At 39.9% G+C, this 26,711-nt stretch overlaps 1 protein-coding gene across 8 annotated transcripts; it reads left to right on the top strand.

Annotated features, from left to right (window-relative positions):
* Positions 1–2,560: 2,560 nt before the first annotated feature.
* On the top strand, positions 2,561–22,977 carry LOC106612647 (uncharacterized). Of its 8 annotated transcripts, none has more exons than XM_082977172.1 (9): positions 2,561–2,634; positions 8,617–8,700; positions 8,793–8,851; positions 12,268–12,328; positions 13,037–13,061; positions 13,773–13,832; positions 13,928–14,053; positions 18,799–18,853; positions 22,368–22,977. In XM_082977172.1, exons 1-5 carry the CDS (start codon positions 2,575–2,577, stop codon positions 13,049–13,051), a joined length of 279 nt encoding a protein of 92 aa, XP_082833298.1. In that variant the 5' UTR covers positions 2,561–2,574; the 3' UTR covers positions 13,052–13,061; positions 13,773–13,832; positions 13,928–14,053; positions 18,799–18,853; positions 22,368–22,977. The 8 variants fall into 8 exon arrangements, 7 of the variants coding, with proteins under 7 accessions (XP_082833298.1, XP_082833295.1, XP_082833297.1 ...); XM_082977169.1 differs by having other exon boundaries at positions 12,612–13,061; XM_082977171.1 differs by having other exon boundaries at positions 13,773–14,053.
* The last annotated feature ends 3,734 nt before the right edge of the window (positions 22,978–26,711 follow it).

The raw sequence follows: 26,711 nt of genomic DNA, 5'->3' as shown, positions 1-26,711 counted from the left end.
GAATTTAAATTTTCTAGCCAATAAACCAACCTTTGTGGATTTTGATGTGTGCTTGGGGTTATTGTCTTGCTGGAAGATCCACTTGCGGCCAAGTTTCAACCTCCTGGTAGAGACAAACAGGTTTTTGGCAAAAATATCCTGGTAAAGGGCCCCAGGACCAGTGGAAGCAAAATTGTCCCATAAAATCAAAGATCCACCACCAGATTTTACAGTAGGTATGGGGTTATTTTCTGCTCATGCATTCTTATTTCGACGCCAAACCCACCAATGGTGTGCTTGGCCAAAGACCTCTATTTTCCTGAGAGGTGACTCCTATAATTATATCAGTTAAGCTCTTACTCAATCAATGAGGCATTTGATAGTGCATGAGTACAGTACATGTTGTAAAAATAAAAAGAGTTGCACACTATATATGTATATATACACACTCCTCTTTCTATTCTGATTAGAGACAGTTTGCGTTGTTCTGTGAAGGGAGTAGTACACAGCGTTGTACGAGATCTTTAGTTTGTTGGCAATATCTCGCATAGAATAGCCTTCATTTCTCAGAACAGGAATAGACTGACAAGTTTCCAAAGAAAGTTCAGTGTTTCTGGCCATTTTGAGCCTGTAATCGAACCCACAAATGCTGATGCTCCAGATAATCAACTAGTCTAAAGAAGGCCATTTTTATTGCTTCTTTAATTAATCAGAACAACAATTTTCAGCTGTGCTAACATAATTACAAAGTGGGTAAAACACAGATGTTTCGATATCACTGTGTAAGAGTGCACAGTGACGCCGAAACATCAGTGTTTTACCCAATAAATTACTGTTTACAGTACCAGTCAAAAGTTTGGACACACCTACTCATTAAAGTGTTTTTCTTTATTTTTACTATTTTCTACATTGTAGAATAATAGTGAAGACATCAAAACTATGAAATAACACGTATGGAATCATGTAGTAACCAAAAAAGTGTTAAACAAATTGAAATTCCTCAAAGTAGCCACCCTTTGCCTTGATGACAGCTTTGCACACTCTTGGCAATCTCTCAACCAGCTTCATGAGGTACTTGGAATGCATTTCAATTAACAGGTGTGACTTGTTAAAAGTTAATTTGTAGAATTTATTTCCTTCTTAATGCATTTGAGCCAATCAGTTGTGTTGTGACAAGGTAGGGTGGGTACACAGAAGATAGCTTTATTTGGTATATTGACCAAGTCCATAATGGCAAGAACAGCTCAAATAAACAAAGAGAAATGACAGTCCATCATTACTTTAAGACATGAAGGTCAGTCAATCTGGAAAATTTCAAGAACTTTTAAAGTTTCTTCAAGAGCAGTTGCAAAAACTGGCTCTCATGAGGACCGCCACAGGAAAGGAAGACCCAAAGTTACTTCTGCTGCAGATACGTTCATAAGAGTTAACTGCACCTCAGATTACAGGCCAAATAAATGCTTCACAGAGTTCAAGTAATAGACACATCTCAACATCAACTGTTCAGAAGAGACTGCGTGAATCAGGCCTTCATGGTCGAATTGCTGCAAAGAAACCACTAAAGGACACCAATAAGAAGAAGACACTTGCTTGGGCCAAGAAACATGAGCAATGGACATTAGACCGGTGGAAATCTGTCTTTTGGTCTGATGAGACACAGAGTAGGTGAACAGATGATCTGCATATGTGGTTCCCACCGTGAAGCATTGAGGAGGAGGTGTGATGGTGTGGGGGTGCTTTGCTGGTGACGCTGTTGAAGGAGAGTGATGGAGTGCTGCATCAGATGACCTGGCCTCCACAATCAACCGACCTCAACCCAATTAAAAAAAAAATATTTAACTGTTATTTAACTAGGCAACCAGCCAATTGAGATGGTTTGGGATGAGTTGGACTGCAGAGTGAAGGAAAAGCAGCCAACAAGTGCTCAGCATATGTGGGAACTCCTTCAAGACTTTTGGAAAAGCATTCCTCATGAAGCTGGTTGAGAGAATGCCAAGAGTGTGCAAAGCTGTCATCAAGGTGGCTACTTTGAATAATCTCTTTTTTGGTTACTACATGATTCCATATGTGTTATGTAAATGTGTTATGTCATAGTTTTGATGTCTTCACTATTATTCTACAATGTAGAAAATAGTAAAAATAAAGAAATACCCTGGAATGAGTAAGTTTGTCCAAACTTATGACTGGTACTGTATACATACAGTGCATTTGGAAAGTATTCAGACCCCTTCACTTTTTCCACATTTTGTTACATTACAGCCTTATTCTAAAATGGATTAAATTGTTTTTCCCCCCCTCATCAATCTACACACAATACCCCATAATGACGAAGCAATGACAGGTTTTTAGAAATGTTTGAAAATGTCTAAAAAATTAAATAACTGAAATATGACATTTACATAAGTATTCAGACCCTTTACTCATTACATTGCGGAAGCACCTTTGGCTGCGAATACAGCCTCGGGTTTTCTTGGGTTTGACGCTACAAGCTTGGTGTAGGAGGCATTTTGGCCTGTTTATGAGTTGTGTATATATTGTCTGTCAAGGGTTATTTTTACTTGTTTTGTACACTAGAGGGCATTATATGTTGGGGTTATGGATCACTGGTCTTGTGTGCATATAGGTAGTACAGGTGACCAGGAAGGGTTAGCACAGGTGAGAGGAGAGCACATACAGTTGTTACCGTATCACAGATACAGCTTATAGAATGCATCTCTCTGCACCTTTTTTTTATAGGAATATGTGTTTGGGAGCTATTTATATATGCAATAAATGGGAACTACACCACAAAAGAGTAACATTTGGAAAGCTGATTTTTGTGGACGCATTATGGATAGCTCCCTTCTGTGGCAGTTCATAGGGAATCGCCACTACACTTGGCATGCCTGTTTTTCTGAAATTTCTGCCATCCTTCTCTGCAGATCCTCTCAAGTTGTCTTTGTCCTGTCGTGTCCCTTGTATATATATTTTTACATCTTTTTCTTCGCATATCTTTTAAAAATATTTTCCTAAACCTCAACTTCTAAATACTCTCCTGCAACCCGCCTCACCCAATGTGGCGTGGATCTGTTTTTTTTCTAAAGTATTTCTATTTAATTCAGATCTGGAATCCCTCAACTGAAGCTAGCCAGCTAACTACCTACCAGGTATTAGTCAGCAAACCATTGCTAGCGGTCATCAGCTAACCTTTAGCTCGGAAAGCTCTCGCCAGTTCGAACAATGTGACTCAAACCAGAGCATAACGGACCTATTATTATTTTTTAATTTTTTTCCCCCATATCCCTGGATTCCTACCGCAAACTCTGAACATTTTCATCTGGATCTTCGCAACTAGCTAACCGCAATCCTGGGTGACTTCTCCTGGCTAGCTTTTCCATCCCAGAGCAAGCACCAATTAGCCTGAAGCTAGCCCAGCCAGGGCTCCTGTGCTACCACCGAAGCCCACTCCTGGGCTACAATATCTGGACCCCTTCTACTGCCGGTACAGGGCACGGAACCCCGCCGATCCTCTATGACTGGAATATCAACATAATCTGACCGAGGATTCCAACAGGCCCCTCAGGCGCGACGTCCGCTGAAGGCCCATTCTGCTAACCGCGGCCTACTAGCTACCTAGAGTTACTTAGAACCCTACTAATTCCACGACTGGTCTATCGACGTCACCGCACGAAGAGGCAAAAACAGACTTACCCCCATCGCGACGTCCCCCAAAGGCTAACTTGCTAGCCCCGGTCTGCTAACTGCTAGCTTGCCTGCCCTGGTCTGCCAACTGCTTGCTTGCTAACCCGGTCTGCTAACTGCTAGCTTGCCAGCCCCGGTCTGCTAACTGCTAGCTTGTTTAGCCCCGCACTACTAACTGTTAGCTTGTTAGCATCGGCTTGCTAACTGTCTGAATCGCCGTGTCCCCAGTCAGCCCAACCACTCACTGGACCCATATGTTCACTTGGCTACGCATGCCTCTCTCTAATATCAATATGCCTCGTCCATTACTGTCCTGGTTAGTGATTACTGTCTTATTTCACTGTAGAGCCTCTAGCCCTGCTCAATATGCCTTAACCAACCATGTTGTTCCACCTCCTACATATGCGATGACATCACCTGGTTTAAATGTCTCTAGAGACTATATCGCTCTCATCATTACTCAATGCCTAGGTTTACCTCCAATGAACTCACATCCTACCTTACCTTTGTCTGTACACTATGCCTTGAATCTATGCTATCGTGCCCAGAAACCTGCTCCTTTTACTCTCTGTTCCGAACGTGCTAGACGGCCAGTTCGTATAGCCTTTAGCCGTACCCTTATCCTACTTCTCTTCTCTTTCTATGGTGATGTGGAGGTTAATCCAGGTCCTGCAGTGCCTAGCTCCACTCCCACTCCCCAGGTGCTCTCATTTGTTGACTTCTGTAACCGTAAAAGCCTTGGTTTCATGCATGTTAACATTAGAAGCCTACTCCCTAAGTTTGTTTTACTCACTGCTTTAGCACACTCTGCCAACCCGGATGTCTTAGCCGTGTCTGAATCCTGGCTTAGGAAAACCACCAAAAACCCTGAAATCTCCGTCGCTAACTATAACATTTTCCGCCAAGATAGAACTGCCAAAGGGGGCGGTGTTGCAATCTACTGCAAAGATAGTAATACAGAACTCTGCAGGCTATCCAAGTCTGTACCAAAACAATTCGAGCTTCTACTTTTAAAAATTCACCTTTCCAGAAACAAGTCTCTCACTGTTGCCGCTTGCTATAGACCTCCCTCTGCCCCCAGCTGTGCCCTCGATACCATATGTGAATTGATTGCCCCCATATATCTTCTGAGCTTGTTCTACTAGGTGACCTAAACTGGGACATGCTTAACACCCCGGCCATTCTACAATCTAAGCTAGATGCCCTCAATCTCACACAAATTGTACAACCCCAAATCCATAAACACGGGCACCTCCATAGATGTCATCCTAACTAACTTGCCCTCCAAATACACCTCTGATGTTTTCAATCAAGATCTCAGCGATCACAGCCTGCATCCGTAATGGGTCTGCGACCAAACGACCACCCCTCATAACTGTCAAACGCTCCCTAAAACACTTCTGCGAGCAGGCCTTTCTAATCGACCTGGCCGGGGTATCCTGGAATGACATTGACCTCATCCCGTCAGTAGATGATGCCTGGCTATTCTTTAAAAGTGCCTTCCTCACCATCTTAAATAAGCATGCCAGACTCAAAAAATGTAGAACTAGGAATAGATATAGTCCTTGGTTCACTCCAGACCTGTCTGCCCTTGACCAGCACAAAAACATCTTGTGGTGTTCTGCATTAGCATCGAATAGCCCCCGTGATATGCAACCTTTCAGGGAAGTTAGGAACAAATATACATAGGCAGTTAGAAAAGCTAAGGCTAGCTTTTCAAACAGAAATGTGCATCCTGTAGTACTAACTCAAAAACGTTTTGGGACACTGTAAAGTCCATGGAGAATAAGAGCACCTCCTTCCAGCTGCCCACTGCTCTGAGGTTAGGAAACACTGTTACCACCGATAAATCCACTATAATTGAGAATTTCAATAAGCATTTCTCTACGGCTGGCCATGCTTTCCACCTGGCTACCCCTACCCCGGTCAACTGCCCGGCACCCTCCACAGCAACCCGCCAAAGCCCCCCTGCTTCTCCTTCACCCAAATCCAGATAGTTGATGTTCTGAAAGAGCTGCAAAATCTGGATCCCTACAAATCAGCTGGGCTAGACAATCTGCACCCTCTCTTTCTAAAAGTCTCTGCCGAAATTGTTGCAACCCCTATTACTAGCCTGTTCAACCTCTCTTTCATATCGTCTGAGATTCCCAAAGATTGGAAAGCTGCCGTGGTCATCCCCCTCTTCAAAGGGGGTGGCACTCTAGACCCAAACTGTTATAGACCTATATCCATCCTGCCCTGCCTTTCTAAAATCTTCGAAAGCCAAGTTAACAAACAGATCACCGACCATTTCGAATCCCACCGTACCTTCTCCACTATGCAATCTGGTTTCCGAGCTGGTCATGGGTGCACCTCAGCCACGCTCAAGGTCCTAAACGATATCATAACCACCATCGATAAAAGACAGTACTGTACAGCTGTATTCCTCGACCTGGCCAAGGCTTTCGACTCTGTCAATCATCACAATCTTATCGGCAGACTCAATAGCCTTTGTTTCTCAAATGACTGCCTCACCTGGTTCACCAACTACTTCTCAGACAGAGTTCAGTGTGTCAAATCGGAGGGCCTGTTGTCCGGACCTCTGGTAGTCTATGGGGGTGCCACAGGGTTCAATTCTCAGGCTGACTCTTTTCTCTCTATATATCAATAATGTCGCTCTCGCTGCTGCTGATGATTCTCTGATGCACCTCTATGCAGGCGACACCATTCTGTATACATTTGGCCCTTCTTTGGACACTGTGTTAACAAACCTCCAAATGAGCTACAATGCCATACAACACACCTTCTGTGGCCTCCAACTGTTTTTAAATGCTAGTAAAACTAAATGCATGCTCTTAAACCGATTGCTGCCCGCACCCGCCCACTACTCTGGATGATTCTGAATTAGAACATGTGGACAACTAGAAATACCTGGGTGTCTGGTCAGACTGTAAACTCTCCTTCCAGACTCACATTAAGCATTTCCAATCCTAAGTTAAATCTAGAATCGGCTTCCTATTTCGCAACAAAGCCTCCTTCACTCATGCTGCCAAACATACCCTCGTAAAACTGACTATCCTACCGATCCATTGACAAAATAGTCTCCAACACTACTCAGCAAACTGTATGTAGTCTATCACAGTGCCATCCATTTTGTCACCGAAGCCCCATATACTACCCACCACTGCAACCTGTATGCTCTCGTTGGCTGGCCCTCGCAACATATTTGTCCCCAGACCCACTGGCTACAGGTCATCTATAAGTCTTTGCTAGGTAAAGCCTCGTCTTATCTCAGCTCACTGGTCACCATAGCAACACCCACCCGTAGCAAGCGCTCCAGCAGGTATATTTCACTGGTCATCCCCAAAGCCAACACTTCCTTTGGCCGCCTTTCCTTCCAGTTCTCTGCTGCCAATGACTGGAACAAATTGCAAAAATCACTGAAGCTGGAGTCTTATATCTCCCTCACTAACTTTAAGCATCAGCTGTCAGAGCAGTTTACTGATCACTGTACCTGTACACAGCCAATCTGTAAATAGCACACCCAACTACCTCATCCTCATATTATTTATCTTTTGCTCTTTTTCACACCAGTATCTCTACTTGCACATCCTCATCTGCACATCTATCACTCCAGTGTTAATGCTAAATTGTAATTATTTCACCTCTATGGCCTATTTATTGCCTTTCCTCCCTAATCTTCTACATTTGCACACACTGTACATGGATTTTTCTATTGCGTTATTGACTGTACGTTTGTTTATCCCATGTGTAACTCTGTGTTGTTGTTTTGGTCACACTGCTTTGCTTTATCTTGGCCAGGTCACAGTTGTAAATGAGAACTTGTTCTCAACTGGCCTACCTGGTTAAAGGTGAAATAAAAATACAAATAAAAATATGGGACCAAATACTTAACTTTTGATTAATTTAATACACATAAGTGAATTTGTCCCAATAGTTTTGGTCCCCTAAAATGTGGGGACTATGTATAAAAAGTGCAGTAATTACAAAACAGTTTATCCAATACCGTTGTACAGTAAATACACTAAAATTAAATCTGACAGTCTGTACTTTAACCTCATTGTCATTGTGTCATTTCAAATGATTCACTGTCCCAATACTTTTCTAGCTCACTGTATATGCCATGTAGCAGACACTTTTATCTAATGTGACTTAGTCACATGTGCATACATTTTATGTATGGGTGGCTCGGGGACTCAAACCCACAACCCTGGCAGTGCAAGCGCCATGCTCTACAAACTGAGCCATACAGAACCACTTGAGGCCCACTTGACAAAGGAATAGAACTACTCAGATTTAGTTTAATATGGTATGTGAATGAGCTTTCATTCTCTCACCTGCATTAAACCAGAACATTTCCCAAATCAATAGGGAACAAAGGCTAATCTCTGCATTATGTACTGTTTGTTGTGTCAGTCGATGTTTCCATCTCAATCTATATTGCTTTCACAGGCAATTGATGATCAAGTGGATAAAGGAGATTCACAGGGCCCATTGGACAGGTGTATGAAAGAGGACACACATGGAGGAATCTGATTCCTAAGACATTGTGTACTTGTAGCATAAATAATTTTGTAAATATATTCTATGAACCTTAAAGTATTGTATACTTTGAACTACCACATAAAAATACCAGAAAAAATGTACACATTTTATTGATTCACATTTAAATGCATTTCCCTTTGAGGAAACTGAGCATCTGTACTTAAAAAAGTCCATTGCTTTCTCTGAAGTGTTCTGAATGGATGTTGCCGAGCAGTCCCTCAGATGATTATTGGAAAACAATTGTCAGTTCTAAAGTTCTCATTTCTATTTTAAGTGGTCCTCCAAAGCATATCTTGCAGGACTATCTATAGTAACTGATGATAAAGTTCATAGTTTTAGTGCAAAGTTACTATATATAGCCTTGCCTATATGCTGCAAGAACGCAGATTTAACTGCTGGTTCTCTCCACAGGTGTGTTCCCCTGCACATTTGCGACAGCAGTCAGAAGATCTGTACGCTGTCATAGACGAAGTGTTAGAGGACCCCATTCCAATGGTGAGTTTTGTACTGATTTGCACTCACTTGAACCAAAACGGCAGAGATCAAATGAAGTGTTCTCTTTTATGATTTATTTTGCCATCTTTCAGCGCAAAACATCCCCTGCCCTCGCATATCCCAGGGAATCAAAGGAAAAGGTGCACCAAAGGTATGTAAGAAGAATTCACAGCAATAAGTAGAATAGAAGTTTATTTTTCCAGAAAGAACTTCAGTTGTGGTAAGTGGGATTAGATAAAGATAAACACACGGTGTGTAGTAAACATATAAACAGCAACATTCACAGATACAAATGCTTACAAGGTATATATACAAAATAAATATAAGTCACACAAATACATTTCATTTAAACACAGTGCTAATGCGGGCACAAAACTGTTAGTGGCTCTCTTGGTTTTAGGAGAGCCTGCACCCTGATGGCACAACTGCACATTTACTGTTCAGTGGATGTGTTATCCAAAATTATTTCTTTATCCCTCTTACATGTAAATGTCTCGTAGGCATGTATTTCATCTCTTATCTCAGGCTTTGTTCAATTTATCATGGATAAGTTATTGGAAAGCAAAAAATGTGATTGCCAATATGAGAACACATGTATTTTTGCTATCTAAAGCGCAGTGGAAAACATTCATCACTGTACATGTCTGTAAATCTCTGTGAATGATCTCAAAGCTCAAATAATTGAATTTCATTGGATACAGGTACAGTAACATAATATCCCTTTAAGGCTGCATCCATTATTCAAGTGTGTGTGCGCACGCATGCGTGGCCTGTGTGAGTAGTCAGATACAGATAAAGCGAAATGAGATGGTCCTCTAACTGGTCGATAATTATGCTGGTAATGTCCCCTTCCATATGGCTACAAAGGATGCCACAAAAGGTGGATTGAAAAGACCAAGATAGTCCAGATATTAAAAGGTGACATGCAGGGATCGTGACAGTCTACTTACACAATTACCACCACAATTACCACAAATAAACAGCACAGTAATTAGATTAACTTACTTTACCAGGAATATACTTCTCATAAAGTTATCACTATTTGGGTTCATGGCCAAAGTCATTGGGACGTAAAACGAAATATGTGACTATACATCTTTTTTTTGTTCCCTTAGTAATAAACTACACATATCCCAAAATAAATGACAATACTTGTTATTGTGCATCTGGAAATCCAAACTTGCTCCCTAAAGAAAAAATGTATAAATCAGGTGGCCACATGGGAATACACCATATCTTTGCTGATGACTATTTACTGTGTCTGTAATTGAATGACTTAACAATGTATTATTCACTCCTTCTGATACTGTAATGTGTTTCTTTGTTGTGATTTTTTCATTTCTCATATGCGTTTGTAGAAAATAAATGAATAGAAATATCCAGACAAAGATTGTCCTCATGAGTTTGAGATAACCTGTATGTATATGAAAACCAGTTGAAAGAAACGTGAACAACAACTATATTTTGTTGCAAAACACATGCACTTAGGGTAGGAGGTATTTTTGAGAAGGGGATTTAGTCAAGCTTTCTGGGTGGAGACCTGTGGAGGATTTTGGCTTTTATGATACCCTCACGGTGGGGATGTTCCAGGGCCGGGCTGTTCTGCTGCCCTAGGCGAGACCAAAAAAGTCCCCCCTCCTATACCCCCACAATCTACTCCCAGTAAGCAAAATTACATTGAAAAGACATCTAAAATATGTATTTTCCAGACGTTGAAGTTAGGTTCTGGATGAAAGGTGAAAAAAAGTGTTTTCCGGACATTGAAATCAGGTTTATTTTTGGTTCTGAATGAAAATATGCATTTTCCGGACGTTGAAATAGGTTCATTTTTGGTTCTGAATTAAAGTTTAAAAAGATGTCATTTATAGAAGTCTATTTTTTTACCAAATCAAGGCCGATCCAGACCAAATCTGAACCAAATATAGACTTTTATGATTGGTTCAGATTTGGTCCGTAATGGACCAAAAATCTAGTCTGGCGACATTGAAATCAAGACTGGTCCTGACTGCACCAAATCTGAACCAAATATAGAATTCTATGTTTGGGCCAAATCAAGGCTGGTCCAGACCAGACCAAATCTGAACCAAACATAGACATCTATGACTGGTTCAAGCCGGTCCCGACCTCACAAAAAAAAGGCATCTGGTCTGGACAGGACCGAAAGAAGACGTCAGCGTCGGTCCGTGCTTACTGGGGTGTAGCCTACAGTGTTGTCCCGCAATGGAATTTAATCAATGCCCATCCATGTGGTAGGCCTACTGTTTGTAAAACAGGCAGTTGTATTGGCTTTATTAGTAATGATTCCTGTGACTAATCAATTTGGCTATTAAAGCTCTGAGTATCTACTACCCAACTTTATCAGGAGTTATCCTGAGCCTATTTGCAATGATAATCAATGTGTTTACACGTCCTGACATGCAGAAGTATTTTCTTTTTCACTATGATAAGCTCATTGAAAATGTATGGATACAAACTTGAAACCACTGATCATGACAACTTAGCCCTCAGGATGGAACTCCTGGACAGCAGCTGTGAGTAGCTTGATTGTCCATTCCATATTGTCCATTTTACTTTGACCCACCCTGTGTTTAGGATATGGTGTTCGCTAACATGTCAGCAAATTTTTTGTTGTTGATTGTACGCAATTTCGATTTGATCTGGGAAACGTACATGTAAAAAGTGTCCGTCTCATTACATTATCATACATTTTATCTCCAGCCTGTAGGCTACAAAAAAGCCCACATACTCTTTCTACCATATAGGATATCTGCTACATTATTAATTTTTGAAGATTTGTTGGTGGAGCACTGCATCTCTTCAACAGAACCCCAGAGAGGCGTGTTGGGAATGGAGAGGCAAAATATTTTGCACCCCTGCTTCTGACAAAGTGGACACTGCTTATTACAGGGTGGCATCAGAGCTTACCTAAAAAGCCCATGTGACACTGGTTGAGAGAAATTGTCATTGTTTTTGGGCAGAATTATGTGAGGTTTTAAGTATTGTTGGAGGTGCATCTTGATCGGTTTATCGTTGAAAATGCCCTCAATCTGACGCCATAGGCGGCCGCATAATCCTGCCTAATGAGCGGGCCGGCCCCGTCAATGCCTCTCCCTGTCTGAAGCTGGACCTTTAATAAGCTATGATGAATGTAATATGTTATAGGTAATAGACTATGTCTGGAAAAAGTTGATTATTACAACAACTTATTGAAGTATCTCAGCATGCAAACAACATCACAGCTTTGTCTGGGGAATGGGACTGCATGATAAGACAGTATCTATCAGGATTCAGAAGGAAAAAAAAACAGTCATGAATGTTTCATAAAGTTACATTTACATGCATTGAACTTTATGAATCTTACATCAAGAGACAAATCATTATTTTCAAGATTTTGTCTGTCCCTTGAAATGTCTTCAGCACTTTACAGAAGTCTTAGAGGCCTTTGTCATCAAAGCCACAGGAAGACTCTAGCTAAAGGAAGATTGGTTCTCTGTGCAGCAAGTTGACACTTGGATGATATGAAAAAACTTAAGTACATTTTGTGCTGATATAAAACATTTTTTACAGGCAACTTACAACCTACAACCATCTGCCACTGTTGAGAGAGAACCTCCAGATCCATAAAAAGGTATGTATTCTATTGCAAATTTGTCAAATCTGTTTAAACTCTGTAATGCTAATTGAAATTGTATATTTACTGTGATATTTTTTCATTTATCTACAAAAGCAAATAAATCATTACATTGCATACAGGTACAGTAACATAATCTCCCTTTAAATCTGTATCCATTACTCCAACTTTCTTTGTATGTGGAAGTGTGTCTGTGGGGTGGAAAGGGGGATACCTAGTCAGTTGTCCAACTGAATGTATTCAACTGAAATGTGTCTTCCTCATTTAACCTCTGAATCAGAGGTGCAGGGGGCTGCCTTAACCGACATCCACGTCTTCGGTGCCCGGGGAGCAGTGGGTTAATTGCCTTGCTCAGGGGAAGAACGACAGATTTTTACCCTGTCAGCTCGGGGATTCGATCCATGGGGGTGTGGGTTTGCATGTGTGCAAGCGTGACCTCACGCATGGCATGCGCGAGTGGACATATACAACTGGAAATGAGATGGTCCTCTAACTGGTCAATATGGCTACAAAGGATGTCACACACAGTGGATTAAAAATACAAAGATAGTCCAGATATTAAAGGGTCAGGATAGTCTACTTGCACATGCAACATCACAATTACCACAAATAAACAGCACAGTAATTAGATGAACTGACTTTACCAGGAATAGTCTTCTCATAAAATTATCATTACTTGGGTTTCTTTACTTGCTTTCTCCCAAGGTCATTGGGACATGAAACTAAATATGTGAGTATACATTTTTGTTTTGTTCCCTTAGTAATAAACTACACATATCCCAAAATAAATGAGAATGCTTGCTATTGTGCATCTGGAAGAAGAAGAAAAACGTTCCAGGCGCTTCAAAAAGATAAATCTGGTGGCCACATTGGAAAGCACCATAACTTTGCTGATGACTAATTACTGTGTCTGTAATTGAATAACTAAACAATGTATTATTCACTCCTTCTGATACTGTAATGAGGTGTTCTTTGTTGTGATGTTCTCATTTCTCATATGCAAAATATCCTGACAAAGATTGCTCTAGGATAGTTTTAGACATACCCTGTGCATTCAGAAAGTATTCGCACCTCTTGACTTGTCCCACATTTTGTTGTGCTACAGCTTGAATTTAAAATAGATTCAATTTCAATCCAGCTCTTAGAGACTTACCCAGAAAGACTCAGCTGTAATCACTGTCAAAGGTGCTTCTACTAAGTATTGACTCAGGGGTGTGAATACTTATGTAAATTATATATTTCTGTATTTCATTTTTAATAAAATGTGCAAACATATCTAAAAACATACATTTACTTTGTCATTATGGGATATTGTGTGTAGATGGATGAGAAAAAAATTGAGTTAATCCATTTTGAATTCAGGCTGTTACACAACAAAATGTGGAATAAATCAAGGGGTGTGAATACTTTCTGAAGGAAAGGTACTTAAAAATAATTACAGGCAACATACAACCTACAACCATCTGCAACTATTGAGAGAGAACTACCAGATCCATATAAGGTATTCTATTGCAAATATGTCAAATCTGTTTAAACTCTGTAATGCTAATGAATGCACATATGCTTTCTGATTCATTTATTAAGTGTATATTACAGACCAAGCCTGGGGTAATTCGACCTGCTAATATTATCCCAAGATTACCAGAGGAAGATAATGAAGCATTTCATCCAAACCCCTTCAAGCAATATCTGAATGAGCTGACTGTCAATAACAAGAACAAGGTAGGCATAGTTTAACTTGGTTTATTAAGGTTACCACGGAAGAAACATGTTGAAAACGACTGTTTATCTTGTGGGATTATATTGCCCGGGTATGGTTTATTAACCAGCACTTAGACCTCACTGTTAGAAGTGTATTACTTCTTCTTAACAGTCTCTTTTTACATGTAAAGGTTACTTTAGATGGTTTTCTTAATTAGGTCATGCAAGACAAGAAACTGGCCTGCTGAGTTGGCAGAACAAAGTTTATTAGAAATATCCATGAGGACACTCAGGCTTTGCTACTTATTTATGGCTGTTTCATTACCGAAATGGAACTACAATTAGTTAAACTCAAAAGAACGTTGACTATATTCATTAGGTTTTGAATAAAAAAGAAAACAGTTTGTAGATCTGTCAGTAGGTTTTCCAAAAACAAGAAGGCAGATTGACTACATTTGCTGTAACTGAAAGGCACTGCTGTCATCTCAATCTTCACCTTGTCAACCTGAAATGATTTCCCTTCTGTTCTATAACCTGGTTTTGTGAAAGAGGGAAGAGATCATTCGAGACGATGTTAGACGATATGTTAATGTGACAAAAAATAATTATATGGTGATTCTCCAATACAAAGTCAAATTACCAAATCTCCCACTGACAAATGTATTAAGCTCGTATTAAAAACAAATGTGAAAAGGTAATATCAATTTCTATAATGCCAACCCAAGTTATTCTGGTGGATTTAAGTCCTTTATTCACAACCTTTATTAAATCTCTTCCAATCATGGACTTACTGACAGCAAAGTCAGGAAACTTTCTGTTTACTGTCTGATTATGTATAGCACTCCAGCTCAGCTGGACCCATAAGGAAGGAGATTTATCACAGGAGTGAATGGATGGAGATGGGACCAAACACTATCTGCCAGTCATTGGGAAAACCGCACCTAATGTAATCAATGTAGGCAGCTTTCAGACGAAACTACCTTTTGAAACTGGGGCAGCGCCAAAACAGGAACGCAAGTGGGTGCAGTAGCTAGACAAAAGCAATTTCACACTCACCTCAGGGCTTTTCTTCAACCACGTGCATGGGAAATATGTTTGGGCTTGGCGGTATGCCTCCGGATGACTATGAGTGAACAATACAAAGAAAACTAGGCCTTTCCTCCACGGAACTAAATATGTTTACATCTAAGTCATTTTGGCAAATACATATATCACAAATATGAGGGCAATATCACTGAGCACTTACAAGTATATAATGTCTAGGTGAAGACACACTTTTGAAAAACATCAGGGATGGTTTTGAAATGTCAATGACTGACAATTTTCAATCGAAGCGGCTCGGACACAAAGCAAGGCTGTAAAAGTCATCAAGAAATGCCAACAAACAAAGTCTAAACAGAGGATCATTTCGGAGAATGAAGTATAACACTGAACATGAAACAGTATGAAGTTTAAAGTATTTGTACATACACTTAGACATTGAGTAGGTTTTGCCACAAAAATCTCTGATTTGACATTTCATGGTATTTGACATTCCAAGGTATTCACTTATGGTTTTGACAACTTTTTCCCCCCATGCATACAACAAGGTCTGCATACTCAGACTTCTCACTTAAATGTACACCTTGGTTACAGACCATTTAGGAACCCTAGACTTAGCATGAGTAGCAATATCAATAGGCTAGGTAGGTGGTTTAGTAAATTTGGGGTCTCGTCCGGGATGCACTGTATATACTGGGTATACCAAACATTAGGAACACCTTACTAATATTGAGCTACCCCTGAGTTCCCCACTGTCAAAAGCGTTCCACAGGGATGCTGGCCCATGTTGACTCCAATGCTTCCCAGTCGTGTCAAGTTGGCTGAATATCCTTTGGGTAGTGGACCGTTCTTGATACAAACAGTAAACTGTGGAGTGTGAAAAAAACAGCAGCATTGCAGTTCTTGACACAAACCAGTGTGCCTGGCACCTACTACCATACCCCATTCAAAGGCACTTAAATCTTTTGTCTTGCCCCTTCACCCTCTGAATGGTACACATACACAATCCATGTCTCAATATTCTTAAGGTTTAAAAATGGTTCTTTAACCTGTTGCCTCCACTTCAGCGACATTGATTGAAGTGGATTTAACAAGTGACAATAAGGGATCATAGCTTTCACCTGGATTCACCTGTTCTTAGTGTTTTGTATACTCTGTGTACATTTTTCATGTTTGAAATCAATTAAAGTATTGGTTTCCAAATTTTGTCCACTGGGTCTGGTAATCATTTGGGCCTTTATTATAAAACAAATCAGTCACACGGAGATCCTTAAAACCATGGGTCTTCATTCGCTCCCTCACAACAGCTTAACTGTTATTTGCGGCATACTTTCCTTTTAATCTATTGAATAAATCTAGTTTTATTCATCTGATCATACGTCATGCAGCAAAATAACCACTTATTCATTACACTAGCGAGCATTAAATCATTACAGTCGAGCTGCAGGTACATTAACTCTTCTTAAGGTAATTATACACAAAGTAGAGGCACAGGTAAACAGAATAGTCAACTGGAGGCCAATGTTTTGATACGGCGAACATCTCTTGAAGGGTATTTGTGCTATTAGGAATTCCCCAATTCGTAGTGGTGTTCTATTTTGCATGGTGTCCACTGTCCTAGTCCCCCCAAGGCAAAATAATCATTAGTGAGAATACAGTTATGACTCAAGATGCAAAGAAGGGTATGGATCACATTTCTAGGTCAGACAGGTGTTTCCAACATACTCATGGATCATGTACGCTCTTAGACAAAAAGGTGCTGAGTAGAACCATATAGGTTTCTTCGGTTTGTCCCCATAGGGGAACCCTTTTTTGTGCTAGGTAGAACCCTTTGCAGAGGGTTCTACCTAGAACGTTTTATAGGGTTCTTCATAGAATCCTCTGTAAATGGTTCTACCAAGAACTCATCTAAAGGTTCTTCCTAGAACCCTCTGAACAGTTCATCCAGCCGTATTATGCTTTATGACAATTCATTACATACTTGTATATCACAAGGCCTTTCCTTGAGGGCCTAGTTAGACCTTAACACGGTGGTGTGACTTGCAGGCCTGATTATACTGGCTTGCAAAGTGAAACGTAATTCCTATTTGAGAAGTCCGACACTGGCCGCGTTTGACTGACACACAGGCACACAGAGAGAGAGCCTGCTCCGTTGTCAATTACGTTAGCAATGTGGGTAGACACACAAGTTAACTTCGCTATCTTACACACTTTATTCTTACCTCCCGTCAGAAACAGTTTGTTAGGATATACAGACAAGCGTTTAAGTTAAGCAACGTTTATTGTACTTATCAATGTTATGGATGAGCGCGCTGTTTGTTTGGTTCTATTCCTCTCTCTCCGTTTCTGTAGTTTCCGGGTATGCTGGTATGAGGACCAGAGCTACAGCAATCAAGCTGGCTTTGTAGTGCCTGTCCCGAATGGCTCGTTCATGTGAATGGGCATATTTGAAGACACAATGTCAGTAGGGGTGGGATTTTGTAAATGTGTTATAATGTATCATGAGAAACGGATTGCAAAGGTGCAATGTACATCATTCATGATGTTTAGCTGAGTGGAAAATGTAGGCTTTGATGATGGTAATTACTTAATTAATTAGTGTTTGATATGTTCTGATGGGAATGGCTTCCCCTACAAAAGGAGCCTCTCTCTCAGTTCAAAGTGGGGACTCTTTTAGATTGAGCCGTTGATGGGGCAGCGTTGTTTTTAGCGGTCCCATAATGTATACTTTTGATGGCAGTACTGTTGTTTTTCTTCAGGATTCACTATGTATATAAACACCCTTGCACAGAAGTACTTTTTATTTGATAGAGGTTATGTTTTTCAGTTTAGCCTTCTGGCCTACTCTACACGACACTATTGGAATCAAACGAGAGTGAGGATATCCAACAATTGGAACATTTAATCACCCACGACCTGCATTCAGAATGACTGCCAGGGTAGGGATGATTGAGAGATGAGGCTACCTAAATCATCCAAACTGGAGCAATCATCTCAATAACAGTTGCTATTAGACCAACTACTAAAATGTATGTTATTTATCTTTGTATAGCATAACATTAATCAACCAATCAATGTACATTGATTGAACAATCAGATATTGAACAAACAATTCTGAAAATCAGCATGCTGGGAAATATGATAATGATTGGTGTGGTTTTGAGTGTTTTACTCTACACAAAGCAAAAATTACACAATCACACTCAACTTTGGGTATTAACAGCAACACCGGGGTTATTTTACACCACAAAGTGTTAAGTTAATTTAACTCCTGAATCAACACTAGAAATGTTACACTGAAAACCAACACTAGGTTAAACTGGCCCATTTGCTGTGTACAGTACTATACAATACACTGCTGGTTCACTAATATTCCCCTCTATTCTCCTACTCTCTTTTCAGTAAAATCACAGAATATACTGATTTGAAAGACAGAAATCATGGCAAAGATATCAACTACGTCAGTACTTTATATGTACAATGATTAAGGGATACATGCACAAATATTCCCATATACAGTTTAAAAAATCACACCTGTCTTTTTAAACTTAAATATTACTCAAACTCCTGATGTTAAAGTTTAAACACTGAGGTAAACACTAACGCACAGGCACTATTTAAAAGAAGGGGGGATTCACTTTGAAAGAACCCACTATTCATTATTGTTCTTTATCTTGTTGTTCTGTTCTCTGTCCCTGGTTTTACTCTGGATGCCAAAACCGAAGGTCTACTCACCCCATTGTGACAATCCATGAGAATGAGGTGCTGATGTCCAATAAGGTAACATATAACGTCTATTCAGACTGTGCTGTGTCGCTGCATTAGACAACCCATTCAGCAATCATAGTGCAGTGTTCAGTTGCAATACTATGCTTGGATTTCAGAATGCGTCGTTGATTGGAGTGACTCAGGAGGGAGTCTGACGGCTAATGGTTGTATTATTATGGCCTAATATCCTATTTAGAATGCACTACTGAATATGTTCAAATCATTATACTAATTCATAGCTAACAACATTGCTAATGTCAGTGCTTTGTCCAGTAATTGCTCCTGTATACAGCTGTACGCTCAGTGGCAAGGATGTTTGGCTTACTTTTCTAGCACCTGAATTACTAGGCTATTTCACAGAGACAGACTTTACGACACTTAACAGACAATTATTAATTTCATACGAAGGCTCTCCAGACGAGTCCCCGCTGACCTTGCATTGACATTACTTCCTGTTGTCATTTGATGTTTACTTCCGGTAGTTGTCATTTGCTGTTTCGATATAGCATTATGAGTTGGGAGTGCGTCTTCCCTCAGATGCGTTAGAGGTTTTGTTTACTTTTACAAACTGGCTGCTTGGCCGAATTCTCTGGACATTTCTTCCCATAGCTAAACAACCGAACCTTCGGCGCATGTGGGGGATTCTCTACTTTACATTAAAACAATGTTTGTAGCTGCTGCTCCCTCCGCTGCCACTTGCCCCTTGTTTCTGTTCTCACTCACCCTGCACATGATCCTATGTCTTTGTCTGGTGTACAAACTTCAACAAACTGTTGTAACAATAAACAACCTTTCTCTGTTGTAAATATAATAAAAAACAATCAAATTAACCAGCCACACACACTGTAATCTATGTGCGACAGACTGATCACTTGAATAGACCAAACTCTGGCTCATAGCCAACGGTTAAAATGTTAGCCTGTCGCCAACACACGCAGAATGTTTGGCTACGAATTTGCTCAGGAATAAACACAGTACATCATTTCAGAAGATCTAAGTGCATATTCCTATGAAACTGAATGCGATCAAATGGTTGGCGTGCAGATGCAGCATTGATTTTTTTTACTGGTAAAATGTGAAGAATTAGACAGTAATTCACAGTTAGTAAAGTGAGAAACATGAAAGTAGGGTGAGCAGCAGTTACAGTTGAAGTCGGAGGTTTACATACACTTAGGTTGGAGTCATTAAAACTTGTTTTTCAACCACTCCACAAATTTCTTGTTAACAAACTATAGCTTTGGCAAGTCGGTTAGGACATCTACTCTGTGCATGACAAGTCATTTTTCCAACAATTGTTTACAGACAGATTATTTCACTTATAATTCACTGTATCACAATTCCAGTGGGTCAGAAGTTTACATACACTAAGTTGACTGTGCCTTTTAAACAGCTTGGAATTCCAGAAAATTATGTCATGGCTTTAGAAGCTTCTGATAGGCTAATTGACATCATTTGAGTCATTTGGAGGTGTACCTGTGGATGTATTTCAAGGCCTACCTTCAAACTCAGTACCTCTTTGCTTGACATCATCGAAAAATCTAATGAAATCAACCAAGACCTCAGAAAAACAATTGTCTGGTTCATCCTTGGGAGCAATTTTCAAATGCCTGAAGGTACCACGTTCATCTGTACAAACAGTAGTATGCAAGTATAAACACCATGGGACCACGCAGCCGTCATACCATCAGGAAGGAGACGTGTTCTGTCACCTAGAGATTAACTTACTTTGGTGCGATAAGTACAAATCAATCCCAGAACAACAGCAAAGAACCTTGTGAAGATGCTGGAGGAAACAGGCACAAAAGTATCTATATTCACAGTAAAATGAGTCCTATATCAACATAACCTGAAAGGCAGCTCAGCAAGGTAGAAGCCACTGCTCCAAAACTGCCATAAAAATGCCAGACTACGGTTTGCAACTGCACATGGGGACAAAGAGGGTGCTTGGGGGTTGCTTTGTGGGGGTGCTTTGCTGCAGGAGGGACTGGTGCACTTCACAAAATAGATGGCATCATGAGGCAGGAAAATTATGTGGATATATTGAAACAACATCTCAAGACATCAGTCAGGAAGTTATAGGTTGGTCGCAAATGACTCTCCAAATGGACAATGACCCCAAGCACACTTCCAAAGTTGTGGCAATATGGCTTAAGGACAACAAAGTCAAGGTATTGGAGTCGCCATCACAAAGCCCTGACCTCAATCCTATAGAAAATGTGTGGGTAGAACTGAAAAAGCGTTTGCGAGCAAGGAGGCCTACAAACCTGACTTTGTTACACCAGCTATGTCAGGAAGAATGGGCCTAAATTCAACCAATTTATTGTGGGAAGCTGGTGGAAGGCTACCCGACACGTTTGACCCAAGTTAAACAAGTTAAAGGCAATGCTACCAAATACTAATTGAGTGTATGTAAACCTCTGACCCACTGGGAATGTGATGAAAGAAATAAACGCTGAAATAAATCATTTTCTCTGCTATTTTTCTGACATTTCACATTCTTAAAATAAAGTGGTGATCCTAACTGACCTAAGACAGGGAATTTTTACTAGGATTAAATGTCAGGAATTGTGAAAAACTGAGTTAAATGTATTTGGCTAAGGTGTATGTAAACTTCCGACTTCAACTTTACGTAAACTTTTTTGTTGTTGTAAAGTAACGGTAAAGCACACAGAACATTTTAGCTCTTGCCATAGGTCTTGGATGCGATTCAGATCTGGACTCTTCGCTGGCTGCTCTAGAACAGTCCAGCATTTCTTCTTGAACCATTTCTGGGTGCTTTTTGATGTGTGTTTGGGGTCGTAGTCCAGCTGGAAAACCCATAACCTTCAATGGAATTCCAGTTTTTGGACATTGGCTTCCAAAACACCTCATAATCTGCTGATTTCATGATGCCTTGCGCATGTTCAAGGGGCCCTGTACCAGAGGCAGTAAAACAACCCCATTGCATTGTTGAACGTCCCCCATGTTTGCTTGCAGTGAGGGTGCTCTTTTCTTTGATTTGCTTAATTTGGTCATCCAAAAGCAAGATGTGGAGAACAATTTCAATTAATTTTTTTAAGGAAAGTGCAAGGGTGTCAATATTTTTGGCCGCAACAGTCTGTGTATCATGTCAATCTTATAATAATGGAATGTAAAGAATTCAGGGATTCATATGCTAGGTGATGAATACAGATAGTTTCGTGCCTAAAATAGGGGGATAAATACATGTTAAAAAAAAAAGAAAAAGTCCTGATCGTTCATCACTGACACTTCAGATCAAACTTATTTTTGATTTTTTGGGGGGACTATCTGTAGTGAATCTGTTATTCAATGCGTTTCTATTGGCTAATGACAGTAATGCTAAATTCATTGTTTCGTCCCCCAAAAAATGCATGTATATTTTTGATACCTTTTTAAACAAGAATGTTACTAATCAATTGTAATATATTCTGTAGTTTTTCACAGTAATTGAGTTCACAGCTCAATTATTTTGTCATTGGTACAGCATCTGACAAATTCAACAGTAACATCTTATTTCTGTCTGTAGCTTGAAAACACACTTTTGGAAAAGATGGAGACAAATGGCAACATAATCTCTGGCAACCTGGCCTTGAACACAGAGAGAAACAGCGTGAAAAACTCAACCAAAGAGGAAAAAACCTCTCAATCTCCCCACTGATTATTACTGAATCTGAGTACCCGAATGCTAACCCTGCAAAAGATGGAACCTGGCAAGGTGATGCGACCTCTTTCAACACTACCAAGGTGAAGATGGAAGCCTTTGAGACACACATTTAAATTGTTGGTGACATATCAAAAGGGGGTAGAGAGTCATTCCCTCTAGTATTGACAAAGAGGACTTGAGGCTGTTTCATCATTATTGACAAATGTGACAATATGCAATAAATTCAACCGCTTTTGTTATTGTATAAACATTTATGAAAGGCAACATTTTCTGGATATTCTAAAACTGTGAGGAAAGACAATATATACTGTAAGTACATACTGGATGAATTGAGTTATTCTGAACTGATTGATAGTATTAGTTAATCATTCTGATTTGTAATGAATAAAACATTTTGTAACCTTTAAGTTTGTTTGATCACTGATATTGTTTATATATGTGAATAAACATGTTATAATACATAATGCAAGTACATCTGCATGTGCTGGTGTTGTAGCTGTGTTTCCCTGTGTGTCCTTTTGTATCTACCTAGAGCCAATTGAAGCATTTCTTAATAAGAATGTAGTATTTATTACAATCCACATTAGCTGCTCTTCCTGTGGCCCCCAAAAAATATATCACAACAGCCTACATCATAAATTAAATAAATCATACACAACATTATTACATTGTTACTCTATTATTAAAAATGAACAATATACAATTTACAATACTAGAATAATACAATATTACAATGTGTGTGTGCATATGCATGTGTGTGTGTGTGTGTGTGTGTGTGTGTCTTCACATTCCACATTGTGAGGTGTTTTATGATTTGGGGACTGTGAAGAGACCCCTGGTGGCATGCCTTGTGTGGTATGTATGGGCGTCTGAGTTGTGTGTTAGCTGTTTGTACAGACAGTTCGGTGCTTTCAACACATCAATACCTCTCACAAAGACATGCACTCAATCTCTCGTCTACTTTGAGTCAGGTGAGTTTCACATGCATGTTATTGATGTTAACCGTCCGTGTACAGTGCTTTGCAAAAGTATTCAACCCTCTTGGCATTTTTCCTGTCTGTTGCATTACAACCTGTAATTTAAATGTGTTTATTTGGATTTCATGTAATGGACATACACAAAATAGTCCAAATTGGTGAAGTGAAATGAAAATAATAACTTGTTTCAAAAAAATTCAAAACAGAAATCTGGTGCATGCATATGTATTCACCCCCTTTGCTATGAAGCGCCTAAATAAGATCTGGTGCAACCAATTACCTTCAGAAGTCACATAATTAATTAAATAAAGTCCACCTGTGTGCAATCTAAGTGTCACATGATCTCAGTATATATACACTTGTTCTGAAAGGACCCAGAGTCTGCAACACCACTAAGCAAGGGGCACCACCAAGCAAGCAGCACCATGAAGATCAAGGAGCTTTCCAACACAAAGTTGTGGAGAAGTATAGATCAGGGTTGGGTTCTAAAAAAATATCAGGAACTTTGAACATGCCATGGAGCACCCTTAAATCCATTATCAAAAAATGGAAAGAATATGGCACCACAACAAACCTGCCAAGAGAGGGCCGCCCACCAAAACTCACAGACCAGGCAAGGAGGGCATTAGTCAGAGAGGCAACAAAGAGACCAAAGATAACCCTGAAGGAGCTGCAAAGCTCCACAGCGGAGATTGGAGTATCTGTCCATAGGACCACTTTAAGCCGTACACTCCACAGAGCTGGGCTTTACGGAAGAGTGGCCAGAAAAAAGCCATTGCTGAAAGACAAAAATAAGCAAACACGTGTGGGAGACTCCCCAAACATACAGAAGAAGGAATGATGGATGGCACTAAATACAGGGAAATTCTTGAGGGAAACCCGTCTCAGTCTTCCAGAGACTGGGACGGAGGTTCACCTTCCATCAGGACAATGACCCTAAGCATATTGCTAAAGCAACACTCAAGTTGTTTAAGAGGAAACATCTAAATGTCTTGGAATGGCCTAGTCAAAGCCCAGACCTCAATCCAATTGAGAATCTGTGGTATCACTTAAAGATTGCTGTACACCAGCAGGAACCCATCCAATTTGAAGGAGCTGGAGCAGTTTTGCCTTGAAGAATTGACAAAAATCCCAGTGGCTAGATGTGCCAAGCTTATTGCTGCAAAAGGTGGCTCTACAAAGTATTGATTTTGGGGGGTGAATAGGTATGCACGCTCAAGTTATGTTTTTTTGTCTTATTTCTTGTTTGTTTCACAATAAAAAATATTTTGCATCTTCAAAGTGGTAGGCATGTTGTGTAAATCAAATGATACAACCCCCCAAAAAATCTATTTTAATTCCAGGTTGTAAGGCAACAAAATATTAAACTGCCAATGGGGGTGAATACTTTTGGCACTGTACATTTAAGCTCCAGCCGTGCCGCTCTCACACCCTGGCCATAGAGAGGTTTTTGTTCTCTATTTTGGTTAGGTCAGGGTATGACTAGGGTGGGCATTCTATGTTCCGTTTTCTATGTTTTGTGTATTTCTTTGTTTTGGCCGGGTATGGCTCTCAATCAGGGACAGCTGTCTATCATTGTCTCTGATTGGGAGCCATACTTAGGTAGCCTTTTCCCACAGGGTTGTTGTGGGTAGTTGTTTTCTGTCTTGTGTTTTTCACCTGACAGAGCTGTGCGTTTTGTTCCACTTTGTTTTTGATTCAGTGTTCAGATAAAATAAATACCATCATGAACACGTACCACGCTGCACCTTGGTCCTCTCCTTGCAACAACCATTACAGCTGCTCTGTACTGGGCCAACTGTAATTTGCCTATGTCCTTTTTTGTGGCACTTTACCATATAACTGAGAAGTAGTCCAGGTGTGATAAACCTAGGTCCTGTAGGACTTGTTTTGTTCATTGTGCTGTCAAAAAAGCAGAGCAGTGTTTTATCACAGACAGACTTAGCTACCGCTGCATGAGTATGTTTTGAAAATTTCAGTTTACAATCTAGGGTTAAACCAAGAAGTTTAGTCTGGCCATATTATTCATTTCAAGATTTAGGTTTAGGGTTTAGTGAATGATTTGTCCCAAATACAAATGTTTTTGTGTAGTTTAAATATATTTCAGAATTACTAGCCACCCATTCTAAAACTGACTGCTGCTCTTTTTTAAGTGTTGCAGTGATTTCACTTGCTGTGATAGCTGACTTCTATGATGTTGAGTCATCAGTGTACATAGACACACTGGCTTTACTCAAGTCTAGTGGGAGGTCTTTAGTAAACATTTTTAAAAGTAAGGGGCCAAGACAGCTACTTTGAGGAATGCCTAACTCTACCTGGTTTACGTTAGAGGCATCCATTAAAGAACACCCTTTGTGTTCTGTTAGATAGGTAATTGTCTGTCCACAATGTGGCAGAGTATGTAAAACCATAACACATATGTTTTTTCAGCAGCAGACTATGATGAATAATGTCAAAAGCTGTACTGAAGTCTAACAAAACAGCTCCCATAATCATCTTCTTATCAATATCTTTCAGCCAATCATCAGTCATTTGTGTCAGTGCCGTACGTTGGGTGCCCTTCCCTATAAGCGTGCTGAAAGAAAGTTGTTAATTTGTTTACTGTGTAATAGCAAGGGTCAGTAGCAGGCTGAACAATCCGCTGTTAGAAACAGTAAAGGATGTGCTTTGCTATTCTTAGGTGGCAGAATTACTTTTGATTCCCTCCAGGCCTGAGGGCAGATACTTTTCTGTTGGCTTAGATTGAAGAGACTGGCATTATAGTCCACTAACATCCTCAGTAATTTTTTAATCTCTTCCACACTCACTTTACAGAATTCAAAATTACAACACTTGTATTTCATACTGTAATTTGATCAGTTATGCATGGATGTGAAAGTTCAGAGTTTGTTGGCATGTCATGCCTACGTTTGCTAATCTTGCCAATGAAAAAGTCATTAAAGTAGTTGGCAAAATCAGAGGGTTTCGTGATGAATGAGCTATCTGATACAATTAAGAATGTAGCTGAATTCACCTTTTCGCCTAGAATGTAAGGTGCTCCAAATCTTTTTAACTATCATCCTTTATATAATTTATTTGTTTCGTAGTACAGTTTCTTTTTTTTTGGTTTAGTTTCGTCACAGGATATCTCAATTTACAGTACGTTTGCCATGGCTATGCAGCCAGATGTATTTGCCATCCCGTTTGACTCGTCCCTCTCAAACATTAAATTGTTTAATTCCTCATCAAT

This window comes from Salmo salar, chromosome 01, assembly GCF_965601325.2.
Source record: "Salmo salar chromosome 01, fSalSal1, whole genome shotgun sequence".
Classification (NCBI taxonomy): Eukaryota; Metazoa; Chordata; class Actinopteri; order Salmoniformes; family Salmonidae; genus Salmo; species Salmo salar.
This window is presented reverse-complemented; position numbering and strand designations above follow the sequence as displayed.